Raw genomic sequence first — 19,097 nt, 5'->3', positions numbered from 1 at the left:
TTGAAAACTGGTCACCATTGACTTACATTATTTGAGCGGACTAACAAAATAAACCCAGCCACAATTGGCATGAGGGTGAGTAGATAATAACTGAATTTTCATTTTTGGGTGAACTATCCCTTCATTAGCAACCAAAGAAGACGGGCAGGGTTTAAATAATAATAAGTAAAACACTGATCATCAGGTCATTTATCTGCTAATGACACACCAAAAAATAAAGTATATTAAGAAATATTATTCGTAGAACAGCCCATAAAATACTGCCAAATTTCCGGTTTGATTAATTTTATAACCAGTCTGCTTTACCTGTTCTCAATATATTTATCTCCCGACTGTTTGCACAGTGCTGCTCCTCTAATGGTAAAGAAAAAAAGCATTTAAAAAATAAGACTACATCTCCCATAGTGCCCAGCGCCTGCGTCGCGTAGGTGTTTCCGGTGTCTTATGACATTTTACTTCCTTCCACACAGACCGACACGAACAAACCGAGAAAGAAGACGTCGCTAAGTTTTAAATGCTGTCGTCAACAGTCGCGTTTTGAGCCTCGTTTTCGTTTAATTTCCGTCGTAAAATGCGCGCCATGTGGCGACTGGTGTCCGAGAACTGAAGAATAGCTGTTAACGCAGACCGTAACGTGTAGGCCTCCCGAAGAAAGTTTGGTCGAGGGCCTGTAAACAACATGTCCTCCGCCTCGCAGTCTTCCTCCAGACGGCAGTGGTGCTACCTCTGCGATCTGCCCAAGATGCCCTGGGCCATGCTGTGGGAGTTCAGCGAGGCTGTGTGCCGGGGGTGTGTGAACTACGACGGGGCGGACAGAATAGAGCTCCTCATCGAGACTGCCAGGCAGCTGAAGAGCACGCACGGAGTGTTGGACGGCAGGTCCCCCGGTCCACAGCAGGGGAAACCCAGCTCTGCCGGGCCCATTGAAGCGGGGCGGCAGCATGGAGAGCGTCTGGATAGGGGGAGGGGTGAGTATGGGGTGTCTTCTCGCCTCCCCAACGGCTTGCACAGAGCTGAAGATGTGGCCCTGTCAGAGGGCAGCAGACAGAGCCCGAACACCCGGCGGGCTATAGTGGGGGCAGTTCCTAGTCTTCATGGCACTATATCCCAGGCCTTGATAGCTCAGGGGTTAGTACCAGCCCCTCATGGGCTTTTAGCCCCACTATCAGGCTCCAGGGCCGGGGCCACACCTATTGCAGTCTCAGCTGGCCCCATCATGGGTGATGCAGGCAGGAGACAGGCTGTGTCTCTAGGTGTGGGGGCCAGCACCTCAGCTCTGGTGGGTATAGACCCTGCAGTGTGGAGGAACAATGAAGTGATGGCTGAACTGAACGAGGTGGCTCGCAGCAGGGTCGAAGGCTGGCCGAACCGTCCCAAAGCAGTCCGGGACGTGCTTGTAGCTCTCAGCAGCTGCGTCCCCTTTAATGTGCGCTTCAGGAAAGACCACAACCTGATGGGTCGCGTCCTGGCCTTCGATGCCAGCTCAACTCCAGAGTTTGAGTTGAAGGTATTTGTGGAGTACCCCGCTGGCTCTGGAATGATCTTCGCGGGTGTTCCAGACCTGGTCAGACAGATGTTCCGCGACTCGGCCAAAGACGCAGGTAAAGCGGTGAATTCTGGGCTGCGTTACGTGGAGTATGAGAAACGTCAGGGCACAGGAGACTGGCGTGTGCTGTCTGAGCTGTTGAATGATGGTGTGCGGATGTTTAAGGAGCCCCCCATCCCAGAGGTTCTGCCACAGCCAGATGCAGGGTTGCCTATAGCAGCAGCTGGGCGCGCTGTACCGGGGAAGAGCACAACCCGGCGCCGTAAGGCTTCTCCGGGCTCTGAGAACGGTGAGAGTGAAGGGAGACCTGACCACCCAGGGAGAGAGCCCTGGCCCCGAGGTGCGTACTCAGGCATGGAGCCTCTTCCTGGCATGGCCGCCCCTCAAGAGGGGCCACCCCGTCTACACAGCCAGCCCTCGCCGATCTCAGCTCTCATGGGAGTTGCAGACAGCCTGAGCTCCAGCCAGATGGCCAGAGACAGCCCCAGCATGTCCACAGCCCACTCCTCTGCTGGACGCCCCACCAGCAGCAGCCCCTCCACTGCCTCCACCTCAGTCTCCCAGGCATCCTTGGGGCAGGTGGGTCCGAGCAGCAACACCAGCACCGGGGAGTCCACAAGCAGCGCCCAGGGCACCCTGCTCTGCTGCACCCTCTGCCGAGAGCGCCTGGAGGACACTCACTTCGTCCAGTGTCCCTCTGTCCCACACCACAAGTTCTGCTTCCCGTGCACCCGAGGGTTCATCCGCAGCCAAGGTCAAGGCGGCGAGGTGTACTGCCCCAGTGGAGAGCGCTGTCCCCTGGCTGGATCCACCGTGCCTTGGGCCTTCATGCAGGGAGAGATCTCAACCATCTTGGCCGGAGATGGAGACGTGACAGTAAAGAAGGAGAACGACCCTTGACGTCTCCATCCTGTCGTGGTGAATGGTAAGATGGTGGGGAGGGTCAGGATGTCATCATTTAGTCATCAGCCAAAAACATCACATTTTAAAACTGACAGAACAGTTTGAACAAGAGGATTTTTTCAGCTGATATAATTACCTGCTTGTCATTGCTGATACTGATAAGAAAATTTCTAATTTTTGTATTTTCAGAAGAAGTTCATAACTTCACCTGAGGGTAAAAGAAACAGCAAAGATGGATAGTTTAACAGTCCACAGCTCTGACTGAACCAAATCTAAGTGACATCACTATGACAACAAAAACAAACAATAGCTCTGACTCTTCAAATATTCATTTAGTTTTTTTTAGTTTAGTTACTTTAGCTTTAATAGAGCATTTAGCCTAAGAATTAAAATTAAATGCTTTCACATGATCTGTAAAATCAGACATTAAGTAGCTCATACTTATTGGTTGGTAAATAGAATGCTTCCTATAAAGTGACAAATAAGAACAGCAGTATGCATTATGTTCAGTGGAAGAAAAAAAAGTTTTCATCGGCACATATTGGACAGCGAATATGCAGATCCGATACCGCCTGATGGAGCTGTGACAGGCCAATATCAGCACTATATCGGTTGGGTCCCAGTTTCTTCCTTTGGTCTTTCAAAACTATGTAACACGATAATCAAAAGCAAAGAAAGCCTCGAGTATCTTTGGCAGCAGTGTGGTCAGATTATAGCTGCCACGAGAAGAACTGCACCCTGCATGTGTAAAGACAGACAAAACGATGGGTTCATCACAGTGCTCAGTATAATTCAGGCTCCCACAGACTAAATGTGTCTTTCAGTGGCAGATTCTGGTGGATAAGAGAGGCTCAGTGTCATAGTGGCTGTAGAGCAAAATTACAGTGGAGAATTAGCAGTGTACATAACTGTGTGCCACAAAGAAACATTATGTCTGCTAACTTTAGCTCGTCAGTTGTTCACACTGTAACTCACGTGAGAAATGTGTTCCTCATGCCGTGATTACAGTGCGTGTTAAAACAGATTACAGTGATGATCCACACACTGTCATGTCTCCTCTGCAACGTATAGATCTGCTAAAAACACTTAACACTCTATAGAGAATCCATGCTTTTTGCACATGATCATTAATAGAGCTGCAAAATCCTTCCCTTTTGATTATTATTAAATATATATATTTTTAAATAACTCATTATGTATTTGGGGCACAGACAAAATCATCCATCCAATAAACATGTAAGCACAGAGTGAGACGCCATCCAACATCAGCAGCTACCGTCTCTGCTGATTACAATGATCATTTAATTTTCAACTGTAATTTCTGGAATCCTTACTCACCAGGGGCTTTAGATCATATATTTTTCTTTTAAACTTAACAACTTAGAACTAGTGTCATTGTCTTTGGCAGCCAAGAAAAAATATTTACAGCCTCTGTTAGTTAAAAGACTTTTGATGCTTTCTGAGGACCATTAGGGAAATTCAGTATTATTTTTAGACTCTTCCACACAGATGCAGATTACAGATACATTTAGTAAAAATGGGAATTATTAGCAGGATTACAATTTTGAAATAAAGAACAATATACTACCATACACAATGCACACACAGCTGCCAATTCATGATCATGGCCTAAAACACTTAAAGCTGCAACAATTAATCTATTGTTTATCGATTACTAAATTAATCTGTGTTTATTTTGATGATCGATTAATCATTTTGAGTCATTTTTTAAATTTAAAAAAGTCCAAATTCTCTGATTTCAGCTTCTTAAATGTCAATATTTTCTGGTTTCTTTACTCCTCTCTGACAGTAAACTGAATATTTTTAAGTTGAACAACATGTTGAGCTTTAATCAATATTTTTCACCATTTTGACATTTCATGGACCAAAAAACGAATTGATTGAGAAAAGAACTGATGATGAAAATAATTGTTAGTTGCAACCTTCAAAACACTTTATCAGGCTGAACAGTTTCACCATATTTTATATTGAGGTAATCCAGAAGTAACAGAAGATAATGAAGTTACATTACTTTAATATTATGATACTTGGATCATTTTACTAACTACATTTTTAACAAGTAATTAGTAACTATGTCAGAATACATTAACCCTCCCAGCTACCCATTGTTGCTGTATGGTTTGTTTCAAATGTTCCCAGATCCTGACACACGTGTCTCTTCTTTGTCCACAGTGGATCAAACACTTTGAAAGCACTTCCCTATTATCTCAAGCAGAGGTCCACTTTGGCTGCAGTTCATCATGTGTGCCTCTGAGAAGAGAAAAACTCTGAACCGCAGGAGGACAGCTACACAAACACCGTTAACTAAAGACACAACAGGACTCAGTTTGGAGAAGAGGGACATGTCCGTGCGTCAGGGCGGAGCTCACCTGTGAGGTGGGCTGCTACATCACCACCGAATGTTGAGTCTCTCTCTCTCTCTCTCTCTCTCCGTCTCTCTCTCCTCATCAGGCCTCGTCCTCAAAGCCCAGGATAGAAAGCACACGCTTGTTTTAAGAATGACAATCTATTTTGTCTTTCATTTGTGTTTTTGTTCTTTACGTTGCATACTGTCCTACACAGGTGGACGACAGCGACATTGATAGATGGTTTGACAGAATCATGCAATTCTTCAAAAACAAATGAATGTTCAAAATGTGGCAAAACCATTGGGTCCTTAAAGCCAAGGATTGAAAAAATGTAATCCCACAATATGTCTCTTAGGTAATCTCCTTATATTGTATGTCAAAAATGTGAATTTACTTTCAATATGGCTATGTAATTTCTATTTTTGATACAATACAAATTTATATGTATTTGTTTATAGTGATAAGAAGACCAAAGATGGCTTCATGCTCAATGTAATTTTATTGTATTGTAGCTGTGTATGCTGTATTCACTGATAACCTTGGCATCAGTCACTAATTTGTTCATCTATCACAGAAGTAAGCTTGTTTTGTCTATTTACTTTTTGAATTCTATGTATGGTAAGATAATTAGCACCACAATCTTCAATGGTTAACCCACATACTCATGTGATCTGAACAGGTCAATTCTACAATAAATGACAAAATAGTTATTAGTTAGAGCTGGTTTATTCTGTGAACTTCAGCACATTATTGAAATGTATTTTTTTTTTTTATAAAACTTTGATAAATATTTTGAGAAAAACATGAAAAACCCACACCAGATAGTGTAGAAGCCCTTGAAAATGTGCTTTACCAAATGTTCCTTGAACCACACTTTTGTAAATTCACTGCCTGTGAACGACAAAGTGTGTAAAGGTGCAACATTAATTTCAAAGTGATGGTTCTGATATAAAATGTATAATGTGATTGAGCACAAAGGCCAGCACACTTCACCAAAATATAGAAAAAAATATATTGTAAACACCATAACCAGTTCTTAAAGGGCAATTCTGGTATTTCTTAAACCTTTTTTTTAAAACATATTTTAGGGTCTACATGAATAATAAATACAAAAAGTTTTGGAAGTGGTTCAGTCATAGATCTACTGGACCAATTCCAAAGCATTTTTGTACACAGTCATTTAGACCCCAAAATATGTAAAAGAAAATTTAAAAAAAAATAGGGCCTGGTATTAAAAATACTGGAGTTACCCTTTAAACTAATCTCAGTCAACACATTATTGATCTGTAAACATGTCATTTGTACACAAGATAGTGGTGTAAATCCTTTGTTTTCTCACACATGGTTACATTTATAATCTTGTTCACACCATATTTATACTTATTTGATTATAAGAAACCCGGGTGAGCAGTGGTCTGAGCGGTCGTCCATCAGTCTGTCCTGGAGCGTCAAGGTGGGTCAGATGGGACACCCAGTGTCCCCCAGTGCCTCCTGAGCTGCCTTCAGGGTCTCTCTCTTCACACACTTCCAGTAGCCAGAGATGCCGGTCTGATGCTGAACCTGAGGACAGGAGCAGGTTCATCACATCAGACCAGGATTCACTGTGAAACTCTAAATGCTTTACTTTAAATTTGTACTTAGAGAAGTTTCACTTTTAAAATAACTGCTTTCTTTTAGATGGACTGAGTAAAATAATCAAATTGCTTGAGGGACAGACACGACCCAGTTGAGTTTCTGTTGTCTGTTTATTTAATCTATTATTGGGTCATATTGTGTTATTAATTTGACCAACAACTTGTTCTCAGAGGAGGAGAAATTACAGCTTCACTGCTGAGCCATCATGAGTCACTAACTTCTTGAGTTGCTAGCAAACAGTGTAATATTTTATTTGGAAATACAGAACAGCTGGTTTACCCCTCTTTTATACTTATTTGGTCCTAGTCCTTATTTATTTATTTTTATTACTTTTGCAGGCTTTTCCATCTTGACTAAACTATCATTTAGACTTACAATATTTAACTTGCATCTATATTTCTATATTTACTTATTTTTAACCTAGTTTTGCTAAACTCTGATCAGACCTAATCTTAGATTAAATTACTTGTTGGTGCAACCCAGTCCCAGTCTGTACAACCAAATGGCTTTAAAGAGCATGTAATGAATAATGCACAAACCACAAACTGTACATCTGAAAAATGTGCCTACACTTTTTTGTCTCATATTTCATCAGCAGTCAGTTATCAACTTAATTAGATGGTTTGTCAGAGGAACAGTTCTGCATCTGTGCAGCTGCTTCATGGTTCCAGTCTTCAGGGTCGGGAGTGTTACTTTAAAAATGATACTGATACGGTTACTAATTACCTGTTAAAAAATGTAATCAGTAACAGCTTTTTTCCAACTGTGTGCACTCTGCATGGTAGTATATTGTTCTTCATTTTAAAATTGTTATCCTGCTAATAATCCCCATTTTTACTAAAGGTACCTGTAATCTGATTACATCTTTTCTATATGTAACTGTAATGGAATACAGTTATGTTTTTTGTATCCAGATTACATGATCCTGTTACTCCCCAAGGCTGCCATGCTTCATGCTAAGATAAGCTAACTGACTGCTGCTGTTGTAATCATCATTATTTAACTCTCCACAAAAAATCAGTTGAGTTAATTTCCCAAAAAGTTGAACTATTCCTTTAAGATTGGTCATTTTTTTTGGAGATATATTAAGAAAGGTTTAGAGGGACAGGCTGACCTTCAGACCTCGCAGCACTCTGTCCTTCATCACACCAATGAATTCCTTGTGGCTCAGGCAGTTGTCTCCGTCCATGTCGAAGAGTTTAAACACAGTGTCCAGCACGTTCTCAGACAGATTGTGACCTGTGGCGATCCTCACCGCACGCTTGAACTGGGCTGCAAAGAGACAAGGGTGAAATGGAGTCATCTACTGCACAGTGTTATGAGAAAATGAAGCAAACTGTAACTAAGTGAGGGGTGTTACCCATTCCAACAGGACGGTTGGATCCAATGATCAGTTTCATTGAAAAGGCAAAATCCTCCAGATTGTTGGTGAACAGGCAGAAGGCTTTGAACTCATCAAATGTGATGCTCTGTCCAGCGGGGATCTTCTTCCTCATGTTCTCCCAGTAGACCTCATTGTCTTCTTCGTTGGTGTAGTGGAGCAGCCACTCTGCAAAGTCTTCTCTTCGCATGGTGTCCATACCTTTGGAGAACTGCAGGAACTCCATCTCCTGGACTTCAGCCTGCAGGTCCTCCATGAACCTGAAGAAGAACAGAGGGGTCAGTCAAATAAAAGGGAAAGTAAAGGATAAACAAGATAAAGGACTGATCACTCGTTCACACAGCAAAGATCTGGAGTGTTCAGTGTTCAGATTTATCAATATGTGTTAAAGTATTTTAGAATGACTGGCTCAATGTCATGTATTTTGGTCTCAGACTTTCACAAAGTGAAACACAAGTGAAAACGTGGAATACACTGCAGAGCAAGTCATCATCATTTTATACATTAATATACATTTTTTTGTCTGATTCATTTTAAAATAAACAGAATAATGTGCAAGTGACTGCAGCAAGACATGACGCTCTCAAGCTTCACTATCAAAAGAGCGATTTCTGGCCCAAGAAATCCTCTCTGGAGCAGAAGCTTTTGAAGTCTCCATATTTTTCTTCAGGATTTCTCTTGTTTTGGGTTTGGCATCCATAGCTAGTCCAGACTCAAGACCAGCAAAATTTAGAGGAAAAAGTGCTGAGGTGCACACATGTCAAAAAGAAAAATGTGTGCAGATTAGGAAATAATAATAATTTAAAAAAATTAACTAGTTTCTAATGTCACATTTAGCCATTTCTTTTCAATGCTTTACTCATGTGCCAAGATTATGTAATATATTTGAGTTAAAATATTGCTTTTCTCAGCAAATATGTGATTGTTTTTGTGATTAAATTGCATATGTACTTTTCTGCCACCTCTTAAAGTCTCCATACCACCCCATGAATATTTTTGTAGATTCAGCCCTGGGCAAACACTCTGTACACTGAAAATCTAAGAAAAATCTGGTACAGATAACTTAAAAACAGGTGAGGATATTTGGAAAACTATTGTGGCTGACCCAGGGTGGTCAGTTAGAGATGCTCATGGCAAATTTACACACAGGTCTCTTCTAGCCCCAGGTATATCCTGATTAAAATTTGGATTTGCACTGGCAAAATTTATAGATGTTTCAAGGATTGTTCTTTGTCACTGGAGGAGTCAGACAAAGCCTGTTTAGATGAATGGTTGAATTTAAAATAGCAAGGACTAATAATTACCAAGATAAGTTTTATGAAGTCTCATTTTTTAAAGTACATAAAAAAGAAATGTAAAGGACTGTCTAGTGCCAAGATCTGTTGTTTGTTTTTTAATTGTTTTTCAATGGTTTACTGGAGTGTGTAGTGCAGCATTACAATGTTTATAACATGGGAAAGTCAATAAAAAACTTTAATTGCAAAAAAAGCAATATTTTCCCATAAGAAAATGTATAGATTCATATAAAGATAATTTCTTTCAATCATCACTCAGTGTGTAGTGGTGGCTGTATCTGCAGAGATCCTGCCCTCTGCTAAACTGACACAACCAGATCATTTGTTACACAGAACCACCTAGGAAGTCGTCTTTAGAAACTGTTTGGAAAAGGGCAGGCACTTAAAAAACACTCGGCAGGTGATTGGATGAACTATTTGTCTATCACATCTAAAATGGGCTTCAACCAATCAGATCAAACTCCTGCTGAAGCCGGTCGGAACAAGAGCGAAAACATCTTTTCCATGGAGAAAAGCCTTCAGTGTTGTTCTTTTAATGAAGAAATACTCTCCAGTTCTGATATAACTACTACTACATCTGTGCTAACCATAGACGTTTCTTGCTGTTGTCACTCCTAAAACTACGCTTGTAGTTGCCAGTAGTTCCTCCTTGGACACTGACTGGCTGCACCAGTTTTGGTGCAGACAGAAACAGACATCTTCAGACGAGATGGATTCTCGCATGAACTTGCGATGTCGTGAATCCGGCTCCCTCTCCCTCTGCCTGCATTTCTTATTATTTTGCTGTGCTTGGAACTGGTGCATTTACAAACAGCTTGGACTAATCCTGTTGATTCTACCTTTAAACTGTTGTTTTGCTGCTGACCCTGTCCACAGCAGTAAACTGCTTAGCCTTCTTCAGCAGTACTCCTGCTGCTCCTCCAAGCTGGCAGTGTGCTGAACTCCATCGACTGTGAGGAACACACTGACTACCTTTAACTACCTCATACAACCCCACTTCAAACAATCCTAATTATCCCTTAAAATATAAACTACGTGTTTTTCCCCCATTACATCCAAAATGTAGAGTGATACTGATCACTGGAATATGATGAAGACTGAGAGCAGCAGGTGAGTGTGTGACCAGAGGACTTTTACCTGCGAAACTCCTGATACTGCAGCATTTTTTCTCCCTTCTTTCCAAAGAAGTAGGCCTGCAGTGACGTGTTCACACTTTCTCCTTCTTCCACTGGTTTCTGTAAACATTCAATATGAACTACTATTAAAACTGGACAGGCTGAGACATCACACTGGATTAGTGATGCTGAAAAAAGGGACAAATTACTAAGCTGTCCATTTAAAGGAAATGTGAATACCCACCTCTGTGCCGTCCTTAGGAACTTTGACTTTACCAATGATTTTCTTCAGCTTCAGAAACAAAAACAAAAAATCCAAAAATGTTAATACGTCACCAGAGAAATTAAAAATAACTTTATAACTGAATGTCAAAATGTGAACATATATCCTCTACTCTGATCTTTAACAGAAAAATGAACAAAAAGACGGGAAAAAAACACAAAGAGGGTTATTTTACCAATCTAACAGATATTACCTTCATCTGAGTCACATACAACGGACAGTGTCTGCAGATGAATCCATGCACTTCTGCTCTTAATTCTGAATGCTCTGTGCTTCTGCACCAAGTCACAACATGAAAATACGACACAAGGTGCATGCGTCATGCGTCATGCGTCATACTAGCCTGGGCCTGATCTAGACTACAAAAGCACACCGAGGCCTCCTCCTGTCCTCACAGAGGACGAGTCTGGTTGGAAAAGACACTAAAATGTCAAGTGATGGAGTACACCGAGGGGCTGACTCAGGCTGCAGAGATGCAAACACATGACAGATGAAAAACAGACTAGAGCAGCTAGCAGTGCAGCTCTGCCTCACCTTCACACGCCGCCAGGGTCCATACTTACAAACTGTGGGAGCATCAGTGCTGACGCAGCATTAAAGGTGGTAATATTTAACATTTAAATGCACACACAGACATTTGAACAGACAGAATCACATTTCTCTGTATGGACAATCTGTGTGGTTAATATTACTGCAACATTATAGTAATCTGAAACATCAGAGGACTTACCGTGAGAAATTCCTTTTTGTCCACATGCTCATTGCCGTCAACATCAAGCATTTTGAAAGCTATGTGAAATCCTGTACGCGGCTCTGAAACAGCAACGCACTGTCAGTTATATCAGCTCTATCTGGATTAGGGCTGCCCCTGAACAGCTAGTCAAACGCTGGCTGAGAAAGCGAATGCCAATCTGTAGGGTAAGTATCAGTGAAGGTTTCATTTATCATGCTCGTCGATCTTTGGTGCTATCCAGGGTAAAACTGACAGAGACAGGGCAGGGATGAGGTTTTACTGTGTCCAAAAAAATAAACTAAATGTTCAGTCTCCTTGCTGGTTGTTCTGACACATTCAAAACAAGTTTTAGCCGTTAGCATTGTCATTAACAGGTGGCTTGCTTTGTGTCTGCACCTTTTTTTTTTTACAGTGCTGTATTTCTCTGTAATGTAGCACAGTGTTAACACTGTTATTTATAGCGTTCTTTCTCAGCCCTGGAACTAAAAACATTTTCTGATACCCCAAAATACATTAAATTAATATTATAAGCGTGCAACAACCAGTCAACTAATGTCTTGAACTAATGACTGTTTGTTGATGAGGAAAATCTGTAGTTGGAGGCAGCCCTAATCTGAATATAACAGAAATCCTCACACAAATCAATACACTTGGTTAGTAGGGCAGGTAGCATTTCTCAACAGCCTGGAAAACAGTGTTGCAGAATAAAAACACAAATCAGGTCAACAGCTGATGATTAATGGTACAGCTTCACTGAAATATGCAGGTGTGGAAAATGCAGCATTCTTTCAGAAGAAATTGCAAACACTTGAGTCAGAATCACAGGCAAATCCATTCATCACAACATCAGTGAGAGTCGGGGAAGACCCTGCAGGGCCCAGCAGCTCAGGCAAGGTTTGGGAATCCACTTACTGGTCAGGATAGTCAGCAGGAACAGATACTCTGTGTAGGATATCAAGCCTGCAAGACACAAAGAAATGGCATTCTGGGAAAAGATAACCAACAAATATACTGACTGAGACTGAAAACAAACACAGAGGTGAGGTTCTCCTCCTGTTGTCACATAGATAAAATTAAGTGAATGGGAAACAAGAGATCCCAGAATTGATGCTTCAAAAAGACATAATCTGGTGATGCTTTGGATTACAGCCAGCAACATACTGCATAATTACTCCAGAGTTACAGTATAATTTTTTATAATGATGTACCAGCACAGTACTTACCAATACATACATGTAGGTACTGGGTAACAAGACGGAATAAGGGAGACAACAGTTTTGGATTTTACAAAGAAATTATACTGTGGTTCTATTATTACAGGGTAATTATGATCTACTGATTATCTGTATGTTTGTGAGGCATTTATGAATCTAGAAAGAAGTGTCAGTGCTTTAGAATAAAGCCTGCATTTCCTGTAGTTACTATTTAATAATTAATATATAATAATAGAATAGTTACCCAATAGTTAAAAGTAACTGCATTATAAATTCTCTTTAAATTCCTCACCAACATACAAATAATTGCTCAGTAGATCATACTTACCCTGTAATAATACAACACGTACCCAGTAACTGAAAATAATTACAGCATAATTTATTTGTAAAATCCCAAAATATTAGGGTTAGGGTTAATACATTCATATGTATTAGTAAGTACTGTGCCGGTACAGTGTTACTAACTGAACTGAACTTCAGTCATAACTGCATCTAAACACAGTCTGAGCAGCAGGATAGTAGATTTGAGGGTCCTGTGTGTGACTGAAGACTCACCGTTGTCTCCTAAGGTTCTGAACAGATCGTTACCAGCCTGAGCTTTAGAGGCTGATGCAAGCATTTTTTCAACCTCCTGCAAAGACGTCAAGAAACAGAGAACAGCGAAAACGTACGACATGAGAACTAGAGTGCATGCACAGTTAGAAACTTGACTTATTTACGCACAACGTGATGATGTAAACATACCTGTGGTGTTAAAATTCTCTTCTGCAGCTTTCCTGCAAGAAAACAAAGAAACGTGTTAATAAGACAACAGCAAACTTAGAAAAAGAACAGCATGTGAATGTGCAACACAGCTTTACTGCATTTATACTGTTACTGCATTTGTTTGTTTTTTACTACATGGTTCATGTACCTGATTAGCCTATACTGTGAAAAACTATGAACAATCAACAGCTTGTAGCATATACAGGAGAAGGAAAAGAAGTCACCATGATTAAGTATTTTTTAGAGCTAATAGGCTGTAACTATAAAGACCAAAGTACGTTACCAGTGACTTTCTAATTAAGAATTCATAAAGCTCTGGGGATTATCTGTAGTTATGGTTAAATCAAGTTATCTGCTGACATGATGGCTGTCGTAAAAAACAAAAATGTTTTGTTATATGTTTGTTATTAAGCCTCTAATCACAGCCCTATAAGATAATACAGTCACCTCCAATACAATACAATAAATAATAAATAATTAAGGCTGTACCAAATATCAGTCTTTATTGCTAACTTAGATTGTGCTCAGTTTTTCCACATAATCAGTGGACTTTAATAAGACCTCTTGTTAAGAGTTTATCGGTGACATTCATATCATTCTTATACTCATCACATCAGCAGATGGAGACTATAGAGCGACTAGACTTCAGAGCAGCTTACGGTCAACATTCTCCAGCATCACGGAGTACAGGAAGTCTCTGGGGGTCATGTAGGGCTCCTGATCGTAGACCACTGAGGCAAACTGGTTAAAACGGATCTTTCTGGCAGACAGCTGGGGAGCTGGAACGGCTTCCTGAAACATAAGAATCACAGTGAACTACTGAACTATGTGAAAATGGGTGGAAAGTAACTAAGTACATTTAATCAAGTACTGTACAAATTCAAGATACCTGTACTTTACTTGAGTATTTCCATTTTATGCAGCTTTATATATCTACTCCACTACACCACACCTCAGAGGCAATCACTGTACTTGTCTTTTTATAGTGTTTTTTACTGCAGGTTAATATAGGATACATTCCTCTTTAGAGGATTTCATACATGTTAAAATTCAATAGGAGAAATTAGGAGAAAAAGACAAGGGAAAAAGTATAAAACAAGTAAATAAACACATATACAACTACCAGTGTTACAGGATTAACAATGTCAATCAGTCATCCAACAGCTTGGCCCTCTGTCAGGCCAGACTGCTTTTATGTTTTAACACCAGTCCCCAGGCCTTATCACTCTACTCCCTCCTGCAACCATGAAGCTAAGCTCCTTCAAAATCACTGTACTATTTATTACACTACTACTACTGCACTACCTCTGACAGCAATAGTTACTAGTTATTTTTCAGATTACAATTTCTTCATACTCTTACTGTACAGTAAAAAACATTTATGTGCAAATTTGGAAATTTTGAATGCTTGTGATAATTTTGCATGTTGAGAAAATTCTACTACTTCTTAAGCTAAATAAAGTATTTACAAACTCTCTTGAATCAGATGGAAAATGCATCAACATTTTGGAGATACGTGGTTCTCACAGGACAGAGGAACATATGATGACCTAATAGAATATAAAGCATTTCAGTAGATTAAACTACCTAACAGTATATACAGTAGTTGAAATGAGCTCAAACTGAAACATCTACAGCAGTAAAATACAACATACACATTAGAGCTGCAACGACAAACTGATTATTAAATGAATCTCCAGCTATTTTGAATGATTGATTAATCAAGTAATTTTTTCAGACAAAAAATCTCCGATTTCATCTTCTTAAATGTGTTTTTTCACTCATCTATGACAGCAAACTGCAGAGTTGCAACGATTAATCGAACAATCAATTATTAAATTAATTGTCAACTACTTTGATAATCGATTAATTAGTTTGAGTAATTTTTAAAGAAGGTCAAAATTCTCTGATTGTGATGTTGTGGACAAAACAAGACATTTGAGGACATCACCTTCAGCTTTAGGAAACAATGATCAACATTTTTCACAATTTTTGGACATTTTAATCAATCGACAGATTAATCGATGATGAAAATATCTTTGGGCTGTAAGAAACAACACATTGGAGAACATCATGTTGGCTTCTGGAAACACTGATCAATGTTTTTTTTTACCATTTTCTGACATTTCAAAACAAACTACTTTTAATTAATTGATAAAACAATTGACTGATAAATCAGATATGAAAATAACTGTTAGTTGCAGCCCTAATTAATGCAGCAGTAATATTAATCCAAAAACATCAGATACAATAAGAAAACACCAATAAACACCAATAAAATGCACAATCGCTACTTTTACTTCTGATAATTTAAGTACATCACATATACTTTCACTTAAAGCCACCAGAGGCATTTTCAGTTATTCTGGCTGATTAGACCTCTGCACAGGATGAGCTAAGAATGACAAAGGTGTGTTTATTTCCACTCTACCGGGTATAACAAAGCTAACAGGAGGCTGTTGAAGATTTCAATCGGTTGCAGTCTTAACTCCCACACAGTCCTGAGCACAGGTCTAATCTCGCAGGTTAACAGGAAACACCTGTGTGGGTGTGCAGAGGCTTTAAGCAAGGTTTTTAACGGTGATGGACAGAGTACTGAAAATCTGTACTCAACTAAAAGCACTTTAGTCTTTCATTCATATGTCCTGGTTTTCACTGGCCTGTTTGCGATCAGACAACCTTATTGTCTACAACAGTGTTTCTCAACCCTGGTCCTCAGAGCTCACTGTCCTGCATGTTTTAGATGTTTCCCTACTCAAACACACCTGATTCAAATAATCAGGTTTTTATCAGGCTTCTGCAGAGGCTTGATGATGAGCTGATCATTTGAATCACGTGTGTTTGAGCAGGAAAACATCTAAAACATGCAGGACAGTGAACTCTGAGGACCAGGGTTGGGAAACACTAGTCTACAAAAATACAGATGAAAGGTTTGAATATTAATTCAAATTGTACTCAGTACTGAATTAAGATTTTAAAAGCAACTAAGTAGATTACATACTGTAATGTATACTTACGTATGGGTAAAAGTTCTGACTTGAAAATCTACTCATAATAATACAAGTACTTAAAATGTGATTGTGATTAGTTACTTCCTCTCCTGGTTTTATTTACATTTACATGTAGAGGAGTATTTTCACAGTGTGGTATTGTCGCTTTTGACTTGATTTGAATACTTGTCACACTACTGCATGTGAATACTCATTAAAGATAAACAGCATTATTTCCCTGTGTGATGTATCAGTGAGTGACAGCTGGGGGGCGTTAGTTGTTGATATGGACTCTTGGCTGAGTAATTTACGCCCTTTCAGTAAATATTAATACAAGTGCGTCGTTATGACATGAATTATACCAACACATGACTTATCACTGAATCAGACATGGATATCAAAGGTACAGTCGTCACACGTATTTGACTGTTTTCGACGTCAGAAACTTTTATTAGTTAGTTCGGTGTGTACTCACTTTTTGTTCCTCAGCATGAACGACGAAGGGCAGAGTCCTGTTGTTAGCACTGTACTTATAATAACAGATAGCCCCAGTCCCGATAACACAGCCAAAAAGCCCCGGGCCGACTGCACGGCGCAGAGCCAAGCTCTTCAGAGACTGGGGGCTCCTCAAAACATTCCTCAAGACAGCGGCGACCCTTCCCCAGCTGGCCATTTTCACAACACTAGCTCAGTAGCTAGCTCCTAATCTCCGAGGCTTCCGTAGCTGCGTACTACTATGCTGTATGCGATATTTTTTTTCCCAGAACGGCGAAAGCATGACCCGCCCTACTCTTACTGTCATTGGTTATCACTCGCTGGCTTCGTTGGTTTGGGTCGTTTGGGTTGGTTTGTTTTAGGGAAGGATGTCAAGATAAACCAATCACAGACAGAGTAGAGCGGGCCATGCCTTCGGCATCCTGGGAAAAAATATCGCGTGAAGTGTGAGAGGCAGAGACACGCCCCTAGGTACAAGCTGACAAGCTGAGGTACAGGTCACGTGACGTGAAGTTCCAGATACAGGAAAAGATTTTTTTTCCCCAGCAGCCATATTGATATAATATAGCCTTTCCAGTGAGCAAACACACACAACAGCAGGATCCTGACTCTGTTTGACCTACATGTAATGGAACCTTAGTGTCAGTGATAACATGTGTGTTAACTAATAGATACAAACTATCTGTATCTATATGTTCACCTTATGTTATGTCAAAATGGCTGCTGTGAAAAAGTCTGTTCAGTGAAGGAGTAACAAGAGAATGGGAATGGGAATGGGAATTTATAGCTCACTAAACCAGTCATTCCCAAAGACTGGGTCGTGACCCATGGGTGGGTCACAGGAGATTTTGTTTGGGTCACCAAATAAATAAAAGACTAAGGAAGAAATTCTGCAAAATTTTATGGCTTCGGTGCTCCTTTTAAAAAGTATTTAAAATGTGCTTACATTTTACTGAAAAAAAAAAAAAAAAATCATATCAATTCATCTTAAATGCACTTATTATTTATAATGTAGGCTAAAATGTCCTGTACTATCAAAACAAATCAGGTTCACAGGCCACAGTGGACAATTTGTAAAATACAGTTTTGTTTTAGGTTACAATTACAATATTTACCATAAAAAGCAGCATTATGTATGAACACAACTGACATCTAACCTAAGGTTAGAAGAGAAAATCATGAAATCCCTCATTTTTTATTATTTAAGTATTGACAATGATGCACAAAGTTTAATGAAAATGCATTAGAATGTCTTAAAATTTTATAGAAAATTCATTTTGTCCTTGCAATGTGATGTTGCAGTAAGGACATGAATGCACTGTGTAAGATGAAATAGTGAAAACCATGAAAAATATTTCATATCAAAATCTTAATGTTTACATGCAGTTTTGCATGTATTGATGCTTTCAGCAAACTCAGCATGTTTAAAGTTGAAATTCACAGTAGCTGATTTTTAATAATTGAAGTCAAAAATGCTTGCAGTGAAGAAATGTGCATGTGTTTATTATAGAATGTATGTATGTATGTATATGCTCAGTTTGTGCACCAATGTGGCTGTTACAGGCAAAAACAACACAAAGGCAGATCCTCAGAATTTCAGCACACATCTTTTTTCTACGTATCATCCCACTGTCTTACATATCACTGCCACCTCTCCTACAGTACAGTGTCCTTTGGCTAAGAACTGACAGCTGAAGAATATTCTCTTTGAACTCTGCTCCTCCTGCTCTCTCACCTGAGGATGGGCGATATCACTCTCACCACTTCAGTCATGAAGCACAGACAGGACAGCGGTAAAGCTTGAGGTCCAAACACATATGGAATATCTTAACATTCATTCTGAGTCAACAGTGCCATGTGCATTTAATGCCAGAGCAGAGGGACTGTCCTCCAGTCTGAGACTGCTCTGAAACAGAGTGGGATTCATTAAATGTATGAGACAGTCACATTAGAAAGATTTCTGACTTCTGTGATTTGACTCCATGGCTGACCTTTGAAATTAGACAGGCAGGTAGAACCCAGTCTATAATTTCTCCTCAGATCCAACATTTCTCTGCAAAGTGCACCAACAGATCACATAATCTGTCCTACCATGTGTATTGATTACATTTGCATTGATTCTGTAGTGTTTATTTTCAGACTCCTGTACAAGGTAAACATTGTTTTTTTTCCCTCATGGTTGGGCTGAATTGTAGCTAATAAAGCTGACAGAAATGTACAGAATCTTGTGTAGTAAACTGTGAAAAGATTATGATGTTAATGTAATGACAGAGCACAACTCCACATGAAGCCTAAGTGTAAATTCTACTTTAAATCTGGGCCTACATTTATCTGTCTAAGAGCAGGAAATCAGTCCTGTTAACACAGGTTTTA

The 19,097-nt window shown here is 39.8% G+C and overlaps 2 protein-coding genes across 2 annotated transcripts; one reads left to right on the top strand and one right to left on the bottom strand.

Annotated features, from left to right (window-relative positions):
• Window positions 1-432: 432 nt before the first annotated feature.
• LOC146318614 (interferon regulatory factor 2-binding protein 1-like) lies at window positions 433-5,535 on the top strand. The gene is made up of 2 exons (XM_084730589.1): window positions 433-2,471; window positions 4,643-5,535. Exon 1 carries the CDS (start codon window positions 680-682, stop codon window positions 2,444-2,446), a length of 1,767 nt encoding a protein of 588 aa, XP_084586715.1. The 5' UTR covers window positions 433-679; the 3' UTR covers window positions 2,447-2,471; window positions 4,643-5,535.
• Window positions 5,526-16,969, bottom strand: micu2 (mitochondrial calcium uptake 2). Its single transcript, XM_084730590.1, has 11 exons — window positions 16,705-16,969; window positions 13,899-14,031; window positions 13,219-13,250; window positions 13,030-13,105; window positions 12,173-12,220; window positions 11,258-11,340; window positions 10,489-10,536; window positions 10,267-10,364; window positions 7,814-8,094; window positions 7,568-7,725; window positions 5,526-6,378 (listed from the first exon to the last, which is right to left on the bottom strand). The coding sequence occupies exons 1-11, from the start codon at window positions 16,900-16,902 to the stop codon at window positions 6,277-6,279; spliced, it is 1,257 nt and encodes a 418-aa protein (XP_084586716.1). The 5' UTR covers window positions 16,903-16,969; the 3' UTR covers window positions 5,526-6,276.
• Window positions 16,970-19,097: the final 2,128 nt, after the last annotated feature.

This window comes from Lutjanus erythropterus, chromosome 11 (assembly GCF_056507025.1).
Source record: "Lutjanus erythropterus isolate fLutEry1 chromosome 11, fLutEry1.hap2, whole genome shotgun sequence".
Classification (NCBI taxonomy): Eukaryota; Metazoa; Chordata; class Actinopteri; order Lutjaniformes; family Lutjanidae; genus Lutjanus; species Lutjanus erythropterus.
The sequence above is the reverse complement of the archived record's forward strand: the minus strand, read 5'-3'. Positions and strand labels throughout refer to the sequence as shown.